The following is a 19,560-nucleotide window of genomic DNA, read 5'->3' on the forward strand; positions in this document are numbered from 1 at the left end:
GGATCAATGCCATGACCAACGGGGGTTTTTTCCAGTGATGTGAGGATGGTTTATCATTCACAAATTAGTCAATGTGATATACCTCATTAACAAGACAAAGGATAAAAATCATGACCGTCTTAACAGAGGCAGAAAGACCATTTGACAAAGTTCAACATCCATTTATGATTGAAAAACTCTCCATAAAGTGAGTGTAGCGGGAGCATACCTCAACTTATTAAAGGTCGTATCTCACAGGTCCACAGCTAACATTATACTCAACAGTGAAAAGCTGAAGCCTTTTTCTTTAAGATCAGGAACAAGACAAGGATATCCACTCTTCCCATGTCCATTCAACATAGTACTGAAAGTCTTAACCAGAGAAAAAGAAAGGTATGAAATTTGAAAGGAGGAATTAAAACTATCACACTTCACAGGTGATATGATGTTGTATAGAGAAATGAATTCAGTAAGCCTGCAGGTTAAAAAAAATCAATATACAAAAATTTGTTGCATTTCTCTACACTAAGAGAAACTATCAGAAAGAGAAATTAAAGAAACAGTGCCATTTACAATTGGATTAAAAAGAATAGGAATACATTTAACCACAGTGGTGAAGAGCCTTTACACTGAAAACTATGACATTGGTGAAAGAAATTGAATGAGAAACAAATAAATGGAAAGATATTCTGTGCTTATAGTAATGAAAACAGTATGGTATTAGCAAAAAAAAAAAAATACACATAGATCAGTGGAACATAGCAGAGAGCCCAGAAATATACCCATACATAGATGGTCCATTGACTTATAACAAAGGTGCCAGTGTGAACAATGGGAAAAGGACAGTCTCTTCAAAATATGGTACTGAGAAAACTGGGCAGTCTCCCAAAAGAATGAAAAGGGACTACTATTTTATGCCATGCACAAAATCAATTGATAATGGTTAAAGACTTGAAGTTCTATAACCTGAAACCATAAAACTTTTGCAAGAAAACACAGGCAGTAAGCTTCTTGACATCAGTGTTGGTGAAGGTTTTCTGGATTTAATACCAAAAGCAAAGACCACAAAAGCAAAAATCAACAATTGAGACTGCATCAAACCTAAAAGCTTTCAGACAGAAAAGGAAATCATGAACAAATGAAAACGTAACCTATGGAATAGGAAATATTTGCAAATTACATCTCTGGTAAGGTGTTAATATCCAAATATATAAAGAACACATACAACTCAATAACAAAACGAAGCAATCTGATTAAACCATGGGCAGAGAATCTGAATAGATATTTTCCTAAAGACGTATAAAGGCCAAAGTGTACATAAAATGATGCTCAAGATCTCTAATCATCAGAGAAATGCAAATCAAAACTTTGGTGAAATCTAATTTTTTGACTGTTGGATGGATATAATAAAAAAAATCCAAGTGTTGACAAGTATGTGGAGAGAAGAGAATCCTTGAGCACTGTTGGTGGGAATGTAAATTCATGCATCCATTGCAGAAAACATTATGGAAGATCCTTGAAAAGCTACAATTGAACTATCGTATGATCCAGCAATTCCACTTCTGGGTATTTATCCAAAGGACGGGAAAATACTAACTTGGAAAGATATGTGTTCCCCATATTTATTACGGCATTATTTTCAGTAGCCAAGACATGGAAACAACCTAAGTGAACACTAGTGGAGGAATTCATAAAGAAATTGTGGTATATGCACACCATGGAATATTATACAGCCCCAAAGAAATAATATTTGACAACATGGATGGACCTTCAAGGGATTATGCTGGAACAAGCGAAACAGAGAAAGATGAAAACTGTATAATTTCACTTTTGAATGGAATCAGAAAAACAAACAGAAAAACTGAACCTGTAGTTCCAGAGAACAGATTGGTGGTTGCAGGGGCAGGGTACTGGAAGAGGCAAAATGGGTGAAGGTGGTCAAAATATACAACCTTCCAGTTATAAAGTAGGTAATCCCTGGAAATATAATGTACAGCATGTTTGCTATAGTTAATGACACTGTATGCTATATTTAAAAGTTAAGATAGGAGATCCAAAAAGTTCTTTTTACAAGAAAATTGTAATATGTGTGGTCATGGATATTAACTAGATTTATTGTAATGATCATTTCACAATATATGCAAATATCAAATCATTCATTTAATATAAAGTTTTGTCAATTATATCTCAGATTTAAAATATTAAAAAAATAAGTACTATTAAAATTCACATTACCATGAAGAAGTCCAGACCCAGATGGCTTCTCTGGTCAATTCTAAAAAATATTTGAGTGAGCAGTAATCTTAATCTTAACCTGTTTCAGAATCCTTCTCAACTAATTATAGGATGTCAACATAGCCATGGTCCTAAACCATGAGAAAGATCTTGCCAGAAAAAAGTTGTTATACGTTAATATTCATCAAAGTAATAGACTCAGAAATCCTCTGTAAAATACTAGGAAATCAAATTTATGGCTATATAAAATCTATAGCATATTATAGCTAACATGGAATTCAAAAGTACTTAATGTATCCGCAAAACCGATTAATGTCTTTGACCATATTAAAAGATGAAAAGGGAAAGATTGTGTATTTTAATTGATAGCTTCAAAACATTTAAAACATAATTTGTTGCAAACTTAGTAAATTTGTAAGAAACTCTTTAACCTGATAGAAACTATAAAATGGAAAACCAGTGAAATATTGAATTATTTTAGTAGATTAAAGGAGTGATGGTAGGCACTTTTGGAATTAAAAAGTGTATTTAGCAAAGTTAGAACTCAGTATAAATTTTCAGCTGCCTTTTATATATTAGCATATATATAACATAACATAACATAATAACATAATAATAACATAATAACATAAAAATTTCAAAATGAGTTCACTTATCTTAGTATAATTCCACAGTATATGCCTCAGAATAATTATAATGAAAGATATGCAAACCTTTCTATAGAAAATTGAAAAACATTTTGAAGGAAACTAAAGATGACCTAAAATAAAGAGGAATATATGATGTTGGAAGGCAGTATATTATAAAGATGGCAGTTCTCTCTAAGTTTATCAGTTAACCAGTGCAATCAAAATCAAAATCCCAACAGGTTTTTTTTGTGTGTGTGTGTGTATGAAAATTTGTAAGTTTGTTCTCATGTTACAGGAAGTGAAGAGGGTCAATATTAACAAATATAATGTTGAAGAACAAAATTGGAACCTTTGGCTACCAGATATCAAAAATTATTTTGATGGAATAGTGGTTACAACAGGAATAGAAAAATAGGCCAGAATAGAATAGAGTTCATCAGTACCTCTATAGGTTAGTAACTTAACTTATTACGGAGGTGGCAGTGCAGTGCAGTGGGCTCAAGAATTATCTTTTTGTTAAAGATAATCAGCTCAGTTGAATAGCTAAATGAAGGGAAAATGAATCTAAATTCTCTCCATAGTACCATATACTCCCCAAATCAATACCAAATAGATGGTAGGTCTCAGGTAAGAGTTAAGATAATAAATTGTCTCAAAAATAATGTAGAAGGGTCTTTTCAGGACAAAAAGGACCAGCAATGAAGGAAAAGATTCAGAAATTATGCCCAAACTAAGAATGTCTGTCCTCAGAGTTACCATTAAAAAATGGAAAAGACAGGACACAGATGTGGAGAGGATATTTGGAAAGTATCAACAGTTCTGACAAATCAGTAAGAACAAAAGCAGATCAACTAATGGCAAAAAATGGGTAAAAGACTTGAACAAATATTTTACAATGGAGATATTCCAGATTTCCAAAGCATATGAAAAAGTGCTTCATCATATGTCAGGGAAATGCAGCTGAAAACTGTGATGAGATATCACATTCCCCAGAAGAGCTAAAATTGAAAAGACTAGTAATACCAAGTATTGGCAAGACGGGGAGCAAGTGAAACTAATATACTTCTGATGAGAATTAAATGCATGCCACCATTTTGGAAATCTCTTTGGCTGTATCAACTATAGCTAAACATTTATAAATCCATGATCAAGAAATTCCATTCTTGGTATATACCAATGGATATATATATATTCCTATATTCACCAAAATATATGTACGAGAATGTTCACCACAAAATTTTTTTGTAATAGCCCCAAGCAGGAAACAGCCCAAATGTTCAACTGTTCGGTGAGTCAAAGTCACTAAGTCATATCTGACTCTCTGCGACCCCATGAACTATACAGTGTATGGAATTGTCCAGGTCAGAATACTGGAGTGGGTAGCCATTCTCTTCTCCAGGGGATCTTCCCAACCCAGGGATAGTACCCAGGTCTCCTGCATTGCAGGCGGTTTCTTTAACAGCTGAGCCACAAGGGAAGCGCAGTCAACTGTTGAATGGGTAAATAAATTATGACATATTCATATGGTGGCATATTATAAGCAGAGAAGATGAATTACTTACCAATACATGCAACACCATGGTGTATCTTAGAGACCTAGTGACAGCTAAAGAAGCTAGATAAGAGAACACAGGCTGTATTTCCAAATTAGAAAAATAATCAATGGTGATAGAATAGTAGTTACCTTTGGAGAGGGCGTGAAGGCAGTGTCTAGGTTGTAGGTTCTGTCCTACTATTAGATCTGGGTGATGATTACATGGGTTTGTTTATTTACTTGAAGTTTTATAAAGTTATGTATTTTATGAAATAAAGTTTTATGAAGTTATATATTCAGGATTTATATATTTTTCTGAATTTGTTATATTTATTAAAAATGTGGGCCCTCCAAACTGTAATTTTACTTTAAAAAATTGAAATGACTTTATTGTCTTTTGAATCCTTGAACACACTATGCAAATTATTCATGTTCTTCTTCTCAATCTTAATAATAAACATGTGCAGTGGAGAATTATTTATAGGGTAGTTTTTTGTTTTACATGTTTGTCTATTTTTAAAAAGGGTAATGGATTGCAGGCATGTATTAAGTATTTCAAATACTTTTTCTTATGTTATGCCTTGATATTAAAAATGTTATATTCATGATGGATGTTTTATTGTTGTGTTGTAATTATCTAGGTGAGCTTTAGGTGAAAAAGCAGACCTGCTGTTTGAATAACTGAAACTAAGTGAAATATTTGATATAATAAGAATCTCTAGGTTCATTTTATATTCTCTTATATTGATGTTAACACATTGTATTTAGGTGACACTTAACCATAAGAAATACCGGGTGAAACCTTCCAAATTAGATGGAGATTAAAAGTTTGAAGCAAAAGAGAAGCAGAAAAATGAGGTATCTTGGTACTGGCATACAGAGAAGTGCTTATGAAAATGCGACTTTGAAGTTAAAACCCCGATTTCAAGATCAAATCCAATCGTTTTTTTCCAACAACTTTGTTGTTGTTGAGGAAAATTTGTAACACATTTGCATGTCATTTGTTTCCTCATATATAAAATGCAGGCAGTAAGATTACATGTTAAGTGTTTAGCTCAAAGTCTGGCACATAGTAACTTCTAACTATATGACCTGTCGGTTTAATAATAATAACATGTTTTACCTTAAACAGTAAAATAAGTTAAGCAACTTGGAAGAAACAACCAAATTTGTTTTTGTAGATTATTGAATAGTTCGTATTTATGTACCCTAATTTATAATTTATATGTCCATTAAACATATATAAAATTATTGAAACATGTTAATTGTACCTATTGAATAAAATACGAATACAAAAATGGAGATGTCATGTGGATGTTTCAGCTTTTGTATGATTCTATTATATTCTTAACTTATGCCCTTTTTGCTAAATCAAGCTGTTCCTTAAATGACTGTTTTATTTTCTTTAATGGAAATTTTGTTTTTCTTTGAAAATAAGATTGCTCATTTTTGGTCTTAAAATATGTAAGGCAGCTTTCTACAGATGGTAACATATTTATTTTCTCTAAATTAATGGAGTTGACACATTAAAAAAAATCCCGCATACTTGGATAAAAAAATTATTGGAATATTCATTTATCTTATGTGCTTAATGGATTTGGTAATTGTTTAAACTACAAAATTGGTCCAGTTCATTGTGCGCTTTATATTTTCCTTCCTTGATGAGCTACATATAAATCATTCTGTTTTTCACTGTTAATAGGCATTTAATTAAATAGTTCTTATTAACATTCATAAATGTCATGAAATCTCTCTGCATCACTTATGCATAGTTACAACTTTTGCACTTTATCAGTCTTTTAACTCTGGATCATTTGTCTTGTCTTTTATGTTTAGCTGAAATTTCACCTCCAGCACATGCTGTTGCTATGCCTTTCTTTGGCTATTTGGGTACTGAGTCTGTTATATTATTGCTAACTAATTCCTGCTTCTTAAGAGACTTTTTCTGTTTTATAATATAGATCTTTAAAGACCATTTATTACTAATAACTAGTAACTATGACTCTTGATTACAGGTTCTCTTTTTTCTAGAAAAATCCCACAGCACTTTATGCTGATGCAAATGTGTCTGTGTGTTTATGTTAAAACTGAGATGTGAAAATAATGATGGGATAATGCAGTGTCTTTGTTAATCATTGAAAAATATGACATATTCTATTTTCCTGGTAAACATGAAAGGGAAATCATTTCACATTTCCTTATTTTTCATGAAAGGAATAAATATAAGAATTTGTTCTTTTAAAGGTAGAAAAGTGAGTAATAATTACATTATACTTGTCATGATTAGATTGCTTTCCTGTGACTCAGGACGTAAAGAAATATATTCATTATTCTATTAGGTTTCATGCTTCAAATAAGGGCTTGAATTTTAGATAACAGCTAAATATCTTGAAAGTATATAGTGAAAACCAGGACTTTCCCTTCAGTAAAGTGTTCTTTCTTAAATGACAATGTATTCTTAAGTTCAGAGGTTGGGAGTAGGCTTAAAAGAGATTTTTCTGAAGATGAGGTAAATTACTGAAGGAGCCAAAATGCTCTGTTACAAGCAATCTGTTGAATTTATTGAATTTCACTGGGCCTTCAAAACAATCCTACCTGTATACTTAGGTTGATATTTTTATATCACTATATAACATTTAAAAATATTTAGTATGTATGTGAATATTATGCACATTTCCTTCTTGAAGCTTGTTTACTAAGGAATGGAGGTTCTTAGTTATGGCAAATATTCCTGCCTAGATAGTGTGAGCTTTTGACTCAATTAATGAATTTTCTAAGGAAAAAATTGCAAATAAACTTAAATGAATGAGGAGTTTGAAGCACACCTCAAGTTTCACTGATTACCAATCATATGTGCTAAAGAAGGGAGGTTGGTTATGAAAACTTAACCTTTAAGGTGAGAGTGTTGAGATTTTAAAATTCTGATGGATTGAGCAGGAGAAGGCAGTTTTTGTTAACATATGGCTTTGTGATTTGTTCTGTTTTACACTTTGGATATAATTATATTCACTTATTTTTTAAAGAGTCATAATGGTTATGAGACTAACATACATTCATTAATAAATGTTTTAAGTAATATTTTGATGCAGTTTCAGAATTATTTGGCAGCATATACCATTTGTTATATTGTAAATTTTTAATAAGAGTGGAAAGATTTGGCTAAGAGAAATTTTATTATATCAGAGATATATAGTTAGATGCTGTGTTTCTAAATGGATCTTTTTTATTAAATAGATTCTTTTAGTTAGAGGAGAATAGTGGTTCCTGAATCAAAGGTTTGTAGGTTTGAGAATGTGATAAATGTTCACGTTTGCTTTTGAATATATTAGGTTATTTTTATTTTCATGTACCTGGTACATATTCAGCCCAATGCCTTTTGAAGTTCTGATAACTAAATTAATTGAATTTTTTTTTGTTTGTTTGAGATTAAATGCCATAAATTGAACGTTTGAATACTGTTACCTGTCCTTCAGAATTGGAGATAGGTTTTGGTGCAGGGACTACATTTCAGTTTATTTAAGTGACACTAATTAAAACCTTGCTAGCTATTTATTTGTTTGCTTATTATTTATCTTGGCTTTTTCTTTCCACAGAAGGTTGATGTGGAAAAATGGGTATGTGTTTCCTAAGAGATTGTGATCTGAATGGCTGCATGTCTGCTGTTGCCTCTAATCTTTTTGTTTGGCTTCCTGGTGTGGCTGGTACTATTAGTATTTAAAGTAACTGCTATGTTGTAATTAATACATATTTTACCAGGCTTCAGTTGGAACTTTCTAAATTTCTAGTTTTATTTCTTCGAAAATGGGATCTATTCAAATACCCTCTATTACTAGAACATTCATTTCAGTTCAGTCACTCAGTCGTATTTGACTCTTTTTGACCCCATGAACTGCAGCACCCCAGGTTTCTCTGTCCATCACCAACTCTACCTGAGCTTGCTCAAACTCACGTCCATCGAGTTGGTGATGCCGTCCAACCATCTCATCCTCTGTGAGTCCCTTCTCCTCCTGCCTTTAATCTTTGCGAGCATCTGGGTCTTTTCCAGTGAGTCTATTCTTCGCATCAAGTGGCTAAAGTATTGGAGTTTCAGCTTCAGCATCAGTCCTTCCAGTGAATATTCAGGACTGATCTCCTTAAGGATGGACTGGTTGGATCTCCTTGCTGTCCAAGGGACGCTCAAGAGTCTTCTCCAACACCACAGTTCAAAAGCATCAACTCTTCAGTGCTCAGCCCTCTTCATAGTCCAGCTCTTACAACCATACATGACTACTGGAAAAACCATAGCTTTGACTAGATGGACTTTTGTCTGAAAAGAAATGTCTCTTTGCTCTTTTTTCATTTATTTCAGCCCTTTATTTAAGGGACATTTTGTTTATTAAATTTACCATTTCCTTGATGATGACACCCTTGTGTGGATTTTGGAGAACTACTAATTCAATGTTATAACTCTGGAAATAATTTTAATTCTTCATCTGTTTCTTCATAACTAGTCTATTACTAATTTTGTTCAATCCTTTCCTTTTGAAATGTCTTCTCTTCTTTGCCTATAGTTAAAATTCTGATCCAAATTCTTATCTTGGAAATGGAAGCCTGTTTCTTTCTAAGCACGTGTGTTTCACCTTTTTGTGCTCCTTCCCCAAGATCAGCCATCCTAAGATAAGTCCCTCTCTCATCTTTTTATCCCTTCACTTTCATTCCAGTATTTCTTTGCTGTATCCAAACCAGTATTTCTTAAACCAACCACTCAAGCAACTTTAATTCCTTTGGAAATAGAGTGTGTAAATGAATAAAACCCCTTTTTACTATCATCTGGAAGTATTCCCATTTTTTCCTCTGTGCATTTGGTTGCTTTCTTGATCCTGCCTTGTTGTGTAGTTTTTCTCTCTCATTTTCATAATAATTTCTCATCTCAAAATTTATTCTTTGTATGTTTATTTGCAAACCTTTAAGTTAGTGGTTGCTTTCTAGTTCCCTGGAGAAGGAAATGGCAACCCACTCCAGTATTCTTGCCTGGAGAATCTCATGGAGGGAGGAGCCTGGGGGGCTACAGTCCCCGGGGTCACAAAGAGTCAGACACGACTGAGCAACTTAACTTTCTAGTTATGAGAAAGTATTGGAGATAACACTGAGCTGACAGCCATGCCGCTTAGTTTTGCCAGTGAATCAATTTGTAACTTACGTGTAGGTCTCAGTAAATGTCAGATTTGAGTTCTTTCTTTCTTTGAAAACCCACAGAGGTCAAATCGTATGCACTTGCTCTAGGAATTTTGAAAGTCTGCTGTCACAGGTAGAATGTGTTCCCTTTTTCTGTCACTTGAAGAATAACAGAAAACAGTTCAACCCTCTGCCTACCAGCCTGCTTCGGGGTTCCTTCTGCTGTCCGCTTGGGTTAAATTAAGAAGGGTTCCAGGGCCTTTCTCATAGATACTCCACAGCCGTTTCGAGTCAATTCTTTAGCACTCAGCTTTCTTTATAGTCCAACTCTCGCATCCATACATGACCACTGGAAAAACCATAGCCTTGACTAGATGGACCTTTGTTGGCAAAGCAAAGTCTCTGCTTTTTAATATGGTGTCTAGGTTTATCATATCTTTTCCTCCAAGGAGTAAGTGTCTTTCAGTTTCATGGCTAGAGTCACCATCTGCAGCGATTTTGGAGCCCAAGAAACTAAAGTCTGTCACTGTTTCCCCATCTATTTGCCATGAAGTGATGGGACTGGATGCCATGGTCTTTGTTTTTTGAATGTTGAGTTTTAAGCCAACTTTTCCCTCTCCTCTTTCATCTTCATCAAGAGGCTCTTTAATTCCTCTTCACATTCTGCCATCAGGGTGGAATCATCTACATGTCTGAGGTTATTGATATTTCTCCTGGAAATCTTGATTCCAGCTTGTGCTTCATCCCGCCTGGCATTTCTATGTACTCTGCATAGAAGTTAAAGAAGCTGGGTGACAATATACAGCCTTGATGTACTCCTTTCCTAGCTCGGAACCAGTTCCATGTCCAGTTCTAACTGTTGCTTCATACAGATTTCTCTGTATGTTGCTGCATACAGATTTCTCTTGAGGCAGGTAAGGTGTTCTGGTATTCCCATCTTTTGAAGAATTTTCTGAAGTTTGTTATGATCTACACAGTTGAAGGCTTTGGTGTAGTCAATAAAGCAGAAATATATGTTTTTCTGGAACTCTCTTGCTTTTTTGGTGAGCCAACGGATATTGGCAATTTAATCGCTAGTTCCTCTGCCCTTTCTAAAACCAGCTTGAACATCTGGAAGTTCACAGTTCATGTACTGTTGAAGCCTGGCTTGGAGAATTTTGAGCATTACTTTGCTAGCATGTGACATGAGTGCAATTGTGAGACAGTTTGAACTTTCCTTGGCATTGCCTTTCTTTGAGATTGAAATGAAAACTGACCTTTTCCAGTCCTGTGACCACTGCTGAGTTTTCCAAATTTGCTGGCATATTGAGTGCAGCACTTTCACAGCATCATCTTTCAGGATTTGAAATAGCTCAACTCAATTCCATCTTCTCCACTAGCTTTGTAATGATGCTTCCTAAGGCCCACTTAACTTCACATTCCAGGATATCTGGCTCTAGGTGAATGATTATCTGGGTCATGAAGATCTTTTTGTACAGTTCTTCTGTGTATTCTTGCCACCTCTTCTTAATATCTTCTGCTTCTGCTTCTGTTAGGTCCATACCATTTCTGTCCTTTATTGTGCCCATCTTTGCATGAAATGTTCCCTTGGTAGCTCAAATTTTCTTGAAGAGATCTCCATACTAGTTTTTCCCATTCTGTTTATTTCCTCATATCTTTGCACTGATCACTGAGGAAGGCTTTCTTATCTCTCCTTGCTGTTCTTTGGAACTCCGCATTCAGATGGGTGCATCTTTCCTTTTCTCCTTGCCTTTAGCTTCTCTTCTTTTCTCAGCTATTTGTAAGCCTTCCTCAGACAATCATTTGCCTTCTTGCTTTTCTTTTTCTTGGGGATGGTCTTGATCATTGCTTCCTCTACAATGTCATGAACCTCCATCCTTCAGGCACTCCTTTATCAGATTTAAGCCCTTGAATCTGTTTGTCAGTTTTGCTTTATATTCCTGTGTTAATTTTGTTGCTAATCCCTTACCTGTGTAATTTTTAAGAAGACACCTCAGTAAAGGTTCTTTTAAAACTTCTAAGAAAAGTCCTTATAGAGGTGTTAAGTTTTATAATCAGTTATCATCTCACAAAACTAAAATAAGAGTTAAAAAAATCCAGTGTTGAGGTGAAAGGCATAATTATGGTGGAAAAGCTTTGTACATCACTGTTTCTTTTTGTATCAGTAAGAGATTGAATGTAATTATGCATTCTCTTGAACTCTGATATTTGGTTGCAATTTTTAGAATAAAATATTGCTGTTTGATTTGTTTTTCTGCTTGTAATCATTGGCATATGCTAAGAAAACCCCTTAGGGCTTTTAGATCTATTAAATCAAGTTTCACAAGCTTATAGATCAAAGGCTCCTGCTTGTTTTTATCATCCATTAGACTCCCAGGGCAATATTTGTTTGAGTTAAAATGTAAGACTTGCTATTTCTTTTCCTGGTTTTTATGTTAAGGTAGCATAATGGGAAGAGGGAATATGTCCCCATCTCTTGCTCACATTTGACTCTTCATATGACTTGTCCTTTCTGGAGTAATTAAACTAAACCTGGGCACTGAATTGCTGCCACTTGGAATTTTACCCTGAAGAACTAAACTTTCCCTCTTTGTGTTTCTGTGTGAATTGATTTTCATCCTCAAATTTCTTCTAAGAGAGAAAGCACCATGCCTGGCCTCTGTCTTTACAGTTGTCCATCTCCATATGTTGTCTAATATTTTATTTCTTAAATAAGTACACTTACTGCATGCATGAAAACGATAATTCTTTTCACCTAAATCAGAGCTATTTGTTTCAGTATTATCATTCATGAGTTTTCTTTTTTTTTCTCCTATCATTTTCAACTTGTAAGGAATTTTTATTCTTTTTCTGTTGCTTTTTGTCATACTTATGCCACTGACATTGAGATTCAAATAATATATTTGTCCTTTATATTTTAATGTGTTTTACTTTCTTTCTTGCCCTGAATGATCCCTTTTGGATAGCTCATAAAGAAATAAGCCGAGTGAACCAATAGATGATTTGTACAAAAAGTTAATGTCAGTAATGCCAGAAATAACCTTTCATGTTCTTATCTTTTGAAAATAATGTGTGTCTGTTACATCTGTTCTTCTTTCTCTTTGTATGATGACTATTTTAGCTTTTGCTTATTTACAGGGCTCATTTTTATTTACTCATTTATACAGATTACTCTCTTCCCTGGCTTGCTCATGCTGCCTTGACACACAGCTAAAAATTATGACGAGCAGACTTCAGAAACAATTCTGAAGTAGTTCAACCTAAATAACTGACAAAAACAAACTGAGACCATTTCTGAAAGAAATATCTCCAAAACTTAGATAAATTAAAAACCCAAAAATCTCATGAAGAAAGTATCTGTTACAAACCGTGTTCTGTAACATGGTTTTGAAGTTTTTCCTTTGAATTAGGACTTAAAATGATTTTTTGTAATTCCTCAGTGATATTCTGTATCACTGGTGATCATTTGCAGGCATGTGATTAGTCAGTTTCAACATGGAAAGTAAGTTCCAGGATATTATTTACCATGAATATTAACTACAAAAATGTAACTATACAGGCTGTGTTTTCTGAGATGAGAATGAAAGGGTTCTTTACAATTTTTCCTTAGAATTATAATACTGAAAATGAAAGAATCAATCATGATAGAATTGCCATTTAGTCATATACATATTACTCTGTTTGTATGTTTCAGGGGAGCAAGTGTGGTATTTAACATCTGTGTTAGAAAACTCTCCCTTGTTTTCTTTAAAACTAATGTGGATATGTGTGTGTTTTCCTCTGTAGGACTTACATGCTCCTGGCAACTAGATTTTGCCCTAAGTTGTCAAATACAATATTTTTTCTTCTTCACTCTTTATCATTTGTGTATCTCTCCCAGGAATAAGAAGGCAAAGAAACTTTATGAGTCTTAAGAAAAAGAAAGGAATATATGTACATGTTATATTTTGTAGATGAAAAAGGGCTGTTATAATATAAATCATTAGAGGTGGCTGAGTCAAGAGAAAAAGAAAAATTGCGTGACTTTATATGAATTTCACATATAATAATATGCAGTGCCTAAGGAATTGCTTTTGGTCATTTTTTGCATGAAATATGGGCAGCCCATCACAGCATATTAATTGATTGTCTACTGTACCTGTTTCTAATCCACTATTTTACTCAAGTTAGCTGAGTTGCTGTTTATATTACTGTATTTTTATGTAACAGATGAAAAAAAAATCTAGACCATGTTCAGAATATAATTTTAAGAGTATACCTTTTTTGAGATGCTTAGAAATGTAAATTGAATCACGCATTAAAGTCAAACAGCATGTTTTCACGGAAAAAGAATGAACTAATCTAAAAACATTAAAAGAGTTTTGCTTGCTACAGCTTTTCTCTAGCATGTAGTTGATATTGAGTTTTGTTGTGATAACACAGTGGATATTTTTTGTTTATTATTCGTGTTACTCCACTTACAACAATGTAGTCTTTATAAATTGACGGTTTTTAAATGTCTTTGAAATAATGTGTATTTAATATTTTCTCTTTTTTCCTTATGCCCCTACAGAAATTCATGATGAAGGTAAGACATTGGATCATCTCCTGTACGTGTATTACTATGTATGTTTAATGTTTGGTTGGTCACATTTGTTTAATTTTTAGATTTGTGGCTTTTTTCTTCACTTTTTCAAGTTTAAAAAAATTAAACCAAACTTTTGAACTTTAAATCTAAGTAAGTACATCCCACATTTAGATTTTTCAAAAATGGCATTTTGTATCTTTGGGTCACATTGTGACATATTAGGTCTTACTTAGCCAATGTCAGGAATTTCTTCCATTGAAGCAGTTGTTTTTTCTACAGCTCTCCATTTAGAATTTTTACTGTGGGGGCTGTAGAGACTGTTACACGTTTATACACTATTGCATGAATGTAATAGGAAATTCATACACTGGAAGATTACAAGTGACACCAAGAAACTCCTAGTGAATTACTTACTCCAGGAGAAGTGAAGATAACCCAACCTCGTATTTATTTATTTATTTATGGCTGTGCTGGGTCTTGGCTGCTACACGGGCTTTCTCTAGTTGCAGCGAGTGGGGCTACTCTCTAGCTGCAGTGCGTGGACTTCTCATTGCAGTGGCTTCTGTTGTTGTAGAGCACAGGCTCTAGGGCACACGGATTTCAGTAGCTGTGGCATTGGGCTCAGTTACCGCTGGGCTCTGTAGTACAGGCTCTTGAGCACAGGCTCAGTAATTGGGGTGCATTGGCTAAGTTGCTCTGTGGCATGTGGGATCTTCACAGATCAAGGATGGACCTGATATCTCCTGGCCTGGCAGGCAGATTCTTTTCCACTGAACCACCAAGGGAGCCCTTCAGCTTCTTTTTATTCCTCTATCAAATTAGAAAAATGAAAACATTTTAAAAAGAGGCAAACTAAAATGGCAGAGTAAAATCCATGATCATGTCATTGAAGGACACATGTAGGGGAAAAAGTGGAACAGCAGAATGTTGTTGTTTGAGGCAAAATGTAGAAATGTTTTCATTTTTATATACCTACCACATTTCCCTATAACTTTAACAAAATTTATTTTTTATCCTAAAAGCTGAGGAACAATGTATAGAGAAGCTGTGTTCAGGTAATGAAGGCTTCATATATTTTGAGATGTTAAAAGAATATCACTTCAAAAGATGGAAACTCTGAAAAGTATGAAATTAAAATTCTGAATGTAGATTTAAATGGTTGCTTAGAAAAAAAGAAAACAAAGTATCCGTGTCTGTCTGTGGAGTTACATTCTTATTTAACAAAACTGTGAAGGGGGCATTCTGTTGACACATGGATCTATTCATTAGCCTTAAGAATTTAACAGTTTCAATAGAATGACAGAGCAGAGTCTTTATTTGAAGTCCCTGTCAACAAGGACCCAAAATATATCCCAGAATTTCAAATAGTTCCGTCTATTATTTTTCAGCAAAAAATATTATTACCTTGCAAAGAGAAGAAATGAACTGCTCAGTGAAACATATCATGAAATGAAGGATTTGGTTGGAAAATGTCATCTATAGTGGGAAACATGAATATGTTCTCTCTTTGCAAATATTAATAAATAATAAATTTGGGTTTGATTTTTTTTAATTAGCAGTTTTGCTCACTAAATCTGCATTTATTGTAGTCATTTGATTAATACTATCTCACCCCTATCCAAATTTCTTGTCAGTTTCATATCTACGCTTCCTTGGAGGATGGTGAATGGGGTAGTTCCCTGAAGCATGTACCTCAAGTTCCTTCATGAGCAGATTCATACAAAAATCAATGCCAGTAGAAAAATGATGTCCATTTATTTTAAACCAGGTGGCATACCTAAAATAATTTAGTTAGGCTGTGATTTCATTTAATTGCAAGGTCAGAAACTCAATGACTTATTTTTATACCTGCATTGAATCATCTAGAAAGGTTAGAATTTAACTGAGTGAAGGCATATGCATTAACTATAGTAATTTAAGCCACTTATAAGGAAAAGGATGTTAAATTTTATTCATCTTTCAATTTTCAATCATGACTTGGCTTTGGGTTTCAGACCTGGACACACACTGTTAATAACTTCCTAGAACCAGCCAGATGCTTTCTTGAAACAGGAGCTATTTCTGCTGGTTGGCACAGAACAGTGATTAGTTAGTACTGTCCTGGTCCTGGTTCCTCTGCCTTTTCTACATCAAGCTTGAACATCTGGAAGTTCATGGTACATGTACTTTTGAAGCCTGTCTTGGAGAATTTTGAGCATTACTTTGCTAGCATGTGAGATGAGTGTAATTGTGCGGTAGTTTGAGCATTCTTCAGCATTGCCTTTGGGATTGGAATGAAAACTGACCTTTTCCAGTCCTGTGGCCACTGCCAAGTTTTCCAAATTTGCTGGCATATTGAGTGCAGCACTTTCATAGCATCATCTTTTAGGATTTGAAATAGCTCAGCTTGAATTCCTTCACCTCCACTAGTTTTGTTCACAGTGATGCTTCCTAAGGCCCAGTTTGCACTCCAGGATGTCTGGCTCTAGGTGAGTGATCACACCATCATGGTTATCTGAGTGATGAAGATCTTTTTTGTATAGTTCTTCTGTGTATTCTTGCCACCTCTTCTTAATATCTTCTGCTTCTGTTAGGTCCATACCATTTCTGTCCTTTATTGTGCCCATCTTTGCATGAAATGTTCCCTTGGTGTCTCTAATTTTCTTGAAGAGATCTCTAGTGTTTCCCATTCTATTGTTTTCCTCTCTTTGCCATTAATCACTGAGGAAGGCTTTCTTATCTGTCTCCTTGCTGTTCTTTGGAACTCTGCATTCAAATGGGTATATCTTTTCTTTGCTCCTTTGCCTTTTGCTTCTCTTCATTGCATAGCATAGTTGATTGTAAATCCTCCTCAGACAACCATTTTGGCTTTTTCATTTCTTGGGGATGGTCTTGATCACTGTCTCCTGTATAATGTTACCAACCTCTGTCCATAGTTCTTCAGGCACTCTGTCCATCAGATCTAATCCCTTGAATTTATTTGTCACTTCCAGTGTATATTCATAAGGGATTTGATTTAGGTCATACCTGAACGGTCTAGTGGTTTTCCTTGCTTTCTTCAATTTAAGTCTGAATTTGGCAATAAGGACTTCATGATCTGAGCGACAGTCAGTCCCTGGTCTTGTTTTTGCTGACTGTATAGAGCTTCTTCATCTTTGGCTGCAAATAGGAACCAGAGATTAAATTGCCAACATCTGTTGGATCATCAGAAAAGTAAGAGAGTTCCAGAAATACATCTACTTCTGCTTTATTGACTTCCCCAAAGCCTTTGACTGTGTTGATCACAACAAAACTGCGGAAAGTTCTTCAAGAGATGGGAATACAGACCATCTGATCTGCCTCCTGAGAAATCTGTATGCAGGTCAAGAAGCAACAGTTAGAACTGGACATGGAACAACAGACTGGTTTCACATTGGGAAAGTAGTATGTCAAAGCTGTCTATTGTCACCCTGCTTATTTAACTTATATGCAGACTACATCATGGGAAGTGCTGGATTGGATGAAGCTCAAACTGGAATCAAGATTGCTGGGAGAAATATCAATAACCTCAGATATGCAGATGATACCACCCTTATGGCAAAAGGCAAAGAACAACTAAAGAGCTTCTTGATGAAAGTGAAAGAAGAGAGTGAAAAAGTTGGCTTAAAACTCAACAGTCAGAAAACTAAGATCATGGCATCTGGTCTCATCACTTCATGGCAAATAGATGGGGAAATGATGGAAACAGTGACAGACTTTCTTTTTTGGGAGGCTCCAAAATCACTGCAGATGCTGACTGCAGCCATAAAATTCAAGACGCTTGCTCCTTGGAAGGAAAATTACGACCAAACTAGACAACATATTAAAAAGTAGAGACATTTCCTTGCCAACAAGAGTTCATCTAGCCTAAACTATGGTTTTTCTAGTAGTCATGTATGGATGTGAGAGTTGGACTATGAAGAGGGCTGAGTGCTGAAGAGTTGATGCTTTTGAACTGTGGTGTTGGAGAAGCCTCTTGAGAGTACCTTGGACAGCAAAGGGATCCAACCAGTTCATCCTAAAGAAAATCAGTCCTCAATATTCATTGGAAGGACTGATATTGAAGCTGAAACTCTTAATACTTTGGTCACCTGATGCGAAGAACTGACTCATTTGAAAAGACCCTGATGCTGGGAAGTGTTGAAGATCAGAGGAGAAGGGAATGATAGAGGATGAGATGGATGTTGGATGGCATCACTGACTCAATGGAAATGAATTTGAGTAAACTCTGGGAGTTGGTGACAGACAGGGTAGCCTGGTGTGCTGCAGTCCATGCGTTGCAAAGAGTCAGACATGACTGAGCCACTGAAATGAACTGAACTGAATTGTCCTGGTCCTGGTCTCTTCCCTCTGGAGACTTTTCATTAAGTCACCATCACAAGCTGGTCATCTGCTGCTAAGTGGCTGTCTTGACAGTGGTCAACTGGCTTTGGCAGGCATATTGATTTTGCACTGAAGCCAGATTTCTCATTAATTATTATAATCATCCTGTGAATCTGTTATATGATTCATTATTGAAGATGGCAGGCATGTTTGCAAGTTTCAAGCTGCAGGTAGACCAGATGCCAAGATCAGCAATTCTGTGCTGCTCCTGTCCAGTTAGTATTGTTCACGTTTGTATGAAACTTATTTTCAGGTTATGTATAGGCTTGCACGTAGAGATACCTGTTTTTCTCCCTGAAACCACTCTTTGCCCAACTATTATTATTTGTGTTTAAAGCCAAAACTTAAAAGTTTCTCTGCTTTAGTATCTGAGCGCTATGGAAGTGCTCTAAGGCAGATTTCTTTTTGTTGTTGTCTATTGTTTTAAACCTTGGTTGATGAAAGTGAAAGTGGAGAGTGAAAAAGTTGGCTTAAGGCTCAACATTCAGAAAACGAAGATCATGGCATCTGGTCCCATCACTTCATGGGAACTAGATTGGGAAACAGTGGAAGCAGTGTCAGACTTTATTTTTTAGATGGTGACTGCAGCCATGAAATTAAAAGATGCTTACTCCTTGGAAGAAAAGTTATGACCAACCTAGATAGCATATTCAAAAGCAGAGACATTACTTTGCCAACTAAGGTCCGCCTAGTCAAGGCTATGGTTTTTCCTGTGGTCATGTATGGATGTGAGAGTTGGACTATGAAGAAAGCTGAGTGCCGAAGAATTGATGCTTTTGCACTGTGGTGTTGGAGAAGACTCTTGAGAGTCCCTTGGACTGCAAGGAGATCCAACCAGTCCATTCTGAAGGAGATCAACCCTGGGATTTCTTTGGAAGGAATGATGCTGAAGCTGAGACTCCAGTACTTTGGCCACCTCATGAGAAGAGTTGACTCATTGGAAAAGACTCTGATGCTGGGAGGGATTGGGGGCAGGAGGAGAAGGGGACGACAGAGGATGAGATAGCTGGATGGCAGCACTGACTCGATGGACGTGCGTCTGAGTGAACTCTGGGAGTTGGTGATGGACAGGGAGGCCTGGC

General features: G+C 35.4%; 1 protein-coding gene across 2 annotated transcripts in view; it reads left to right on the forward strand.

The window, feature by feature from the left end:
- RYR2 (ryanodine receptor 2) overlaps positions 1-19,560 on the forward strand; it is an 810,976-nt gene that overhangs the window by 323,616 nt on the left and 467,800 nt on the right. Inside the window, exons 4-5 of one of the 2 annotated variants that reach the window (XM_060406755.1) lie at positions 7,971-7,991; positions 14,084-14,098. In XM_060406755.1, coding sequence (XP_060262738.1) covers positions 7,971-7,991; positions 14,084-14,098 — 36 coding nt within the window. Of the gene's footprint in view, positions 1-7,970; positions 7,992-14,077; positions 14,099-19,560 lie in introns of those variants that run through there. The other variant, XM_060406748.1, reaches the window with a different exon arrangement.

This window comes from Ovis aries, chromosome 25 (assembly GCF_016772045.2).
Source record: "Ovis aries strain OAR_USU_Benz2616 breed Rambouillet chromosome 25, ARS-UI_Ramb_v3.0, whole genome shotgun sequence".
Taxonomy (NCBI): Eukaryota; Metazoa; Chordata; class Mammalia; order Artiodactyla; family Bovidae; genus Ovis; species Ovis aries.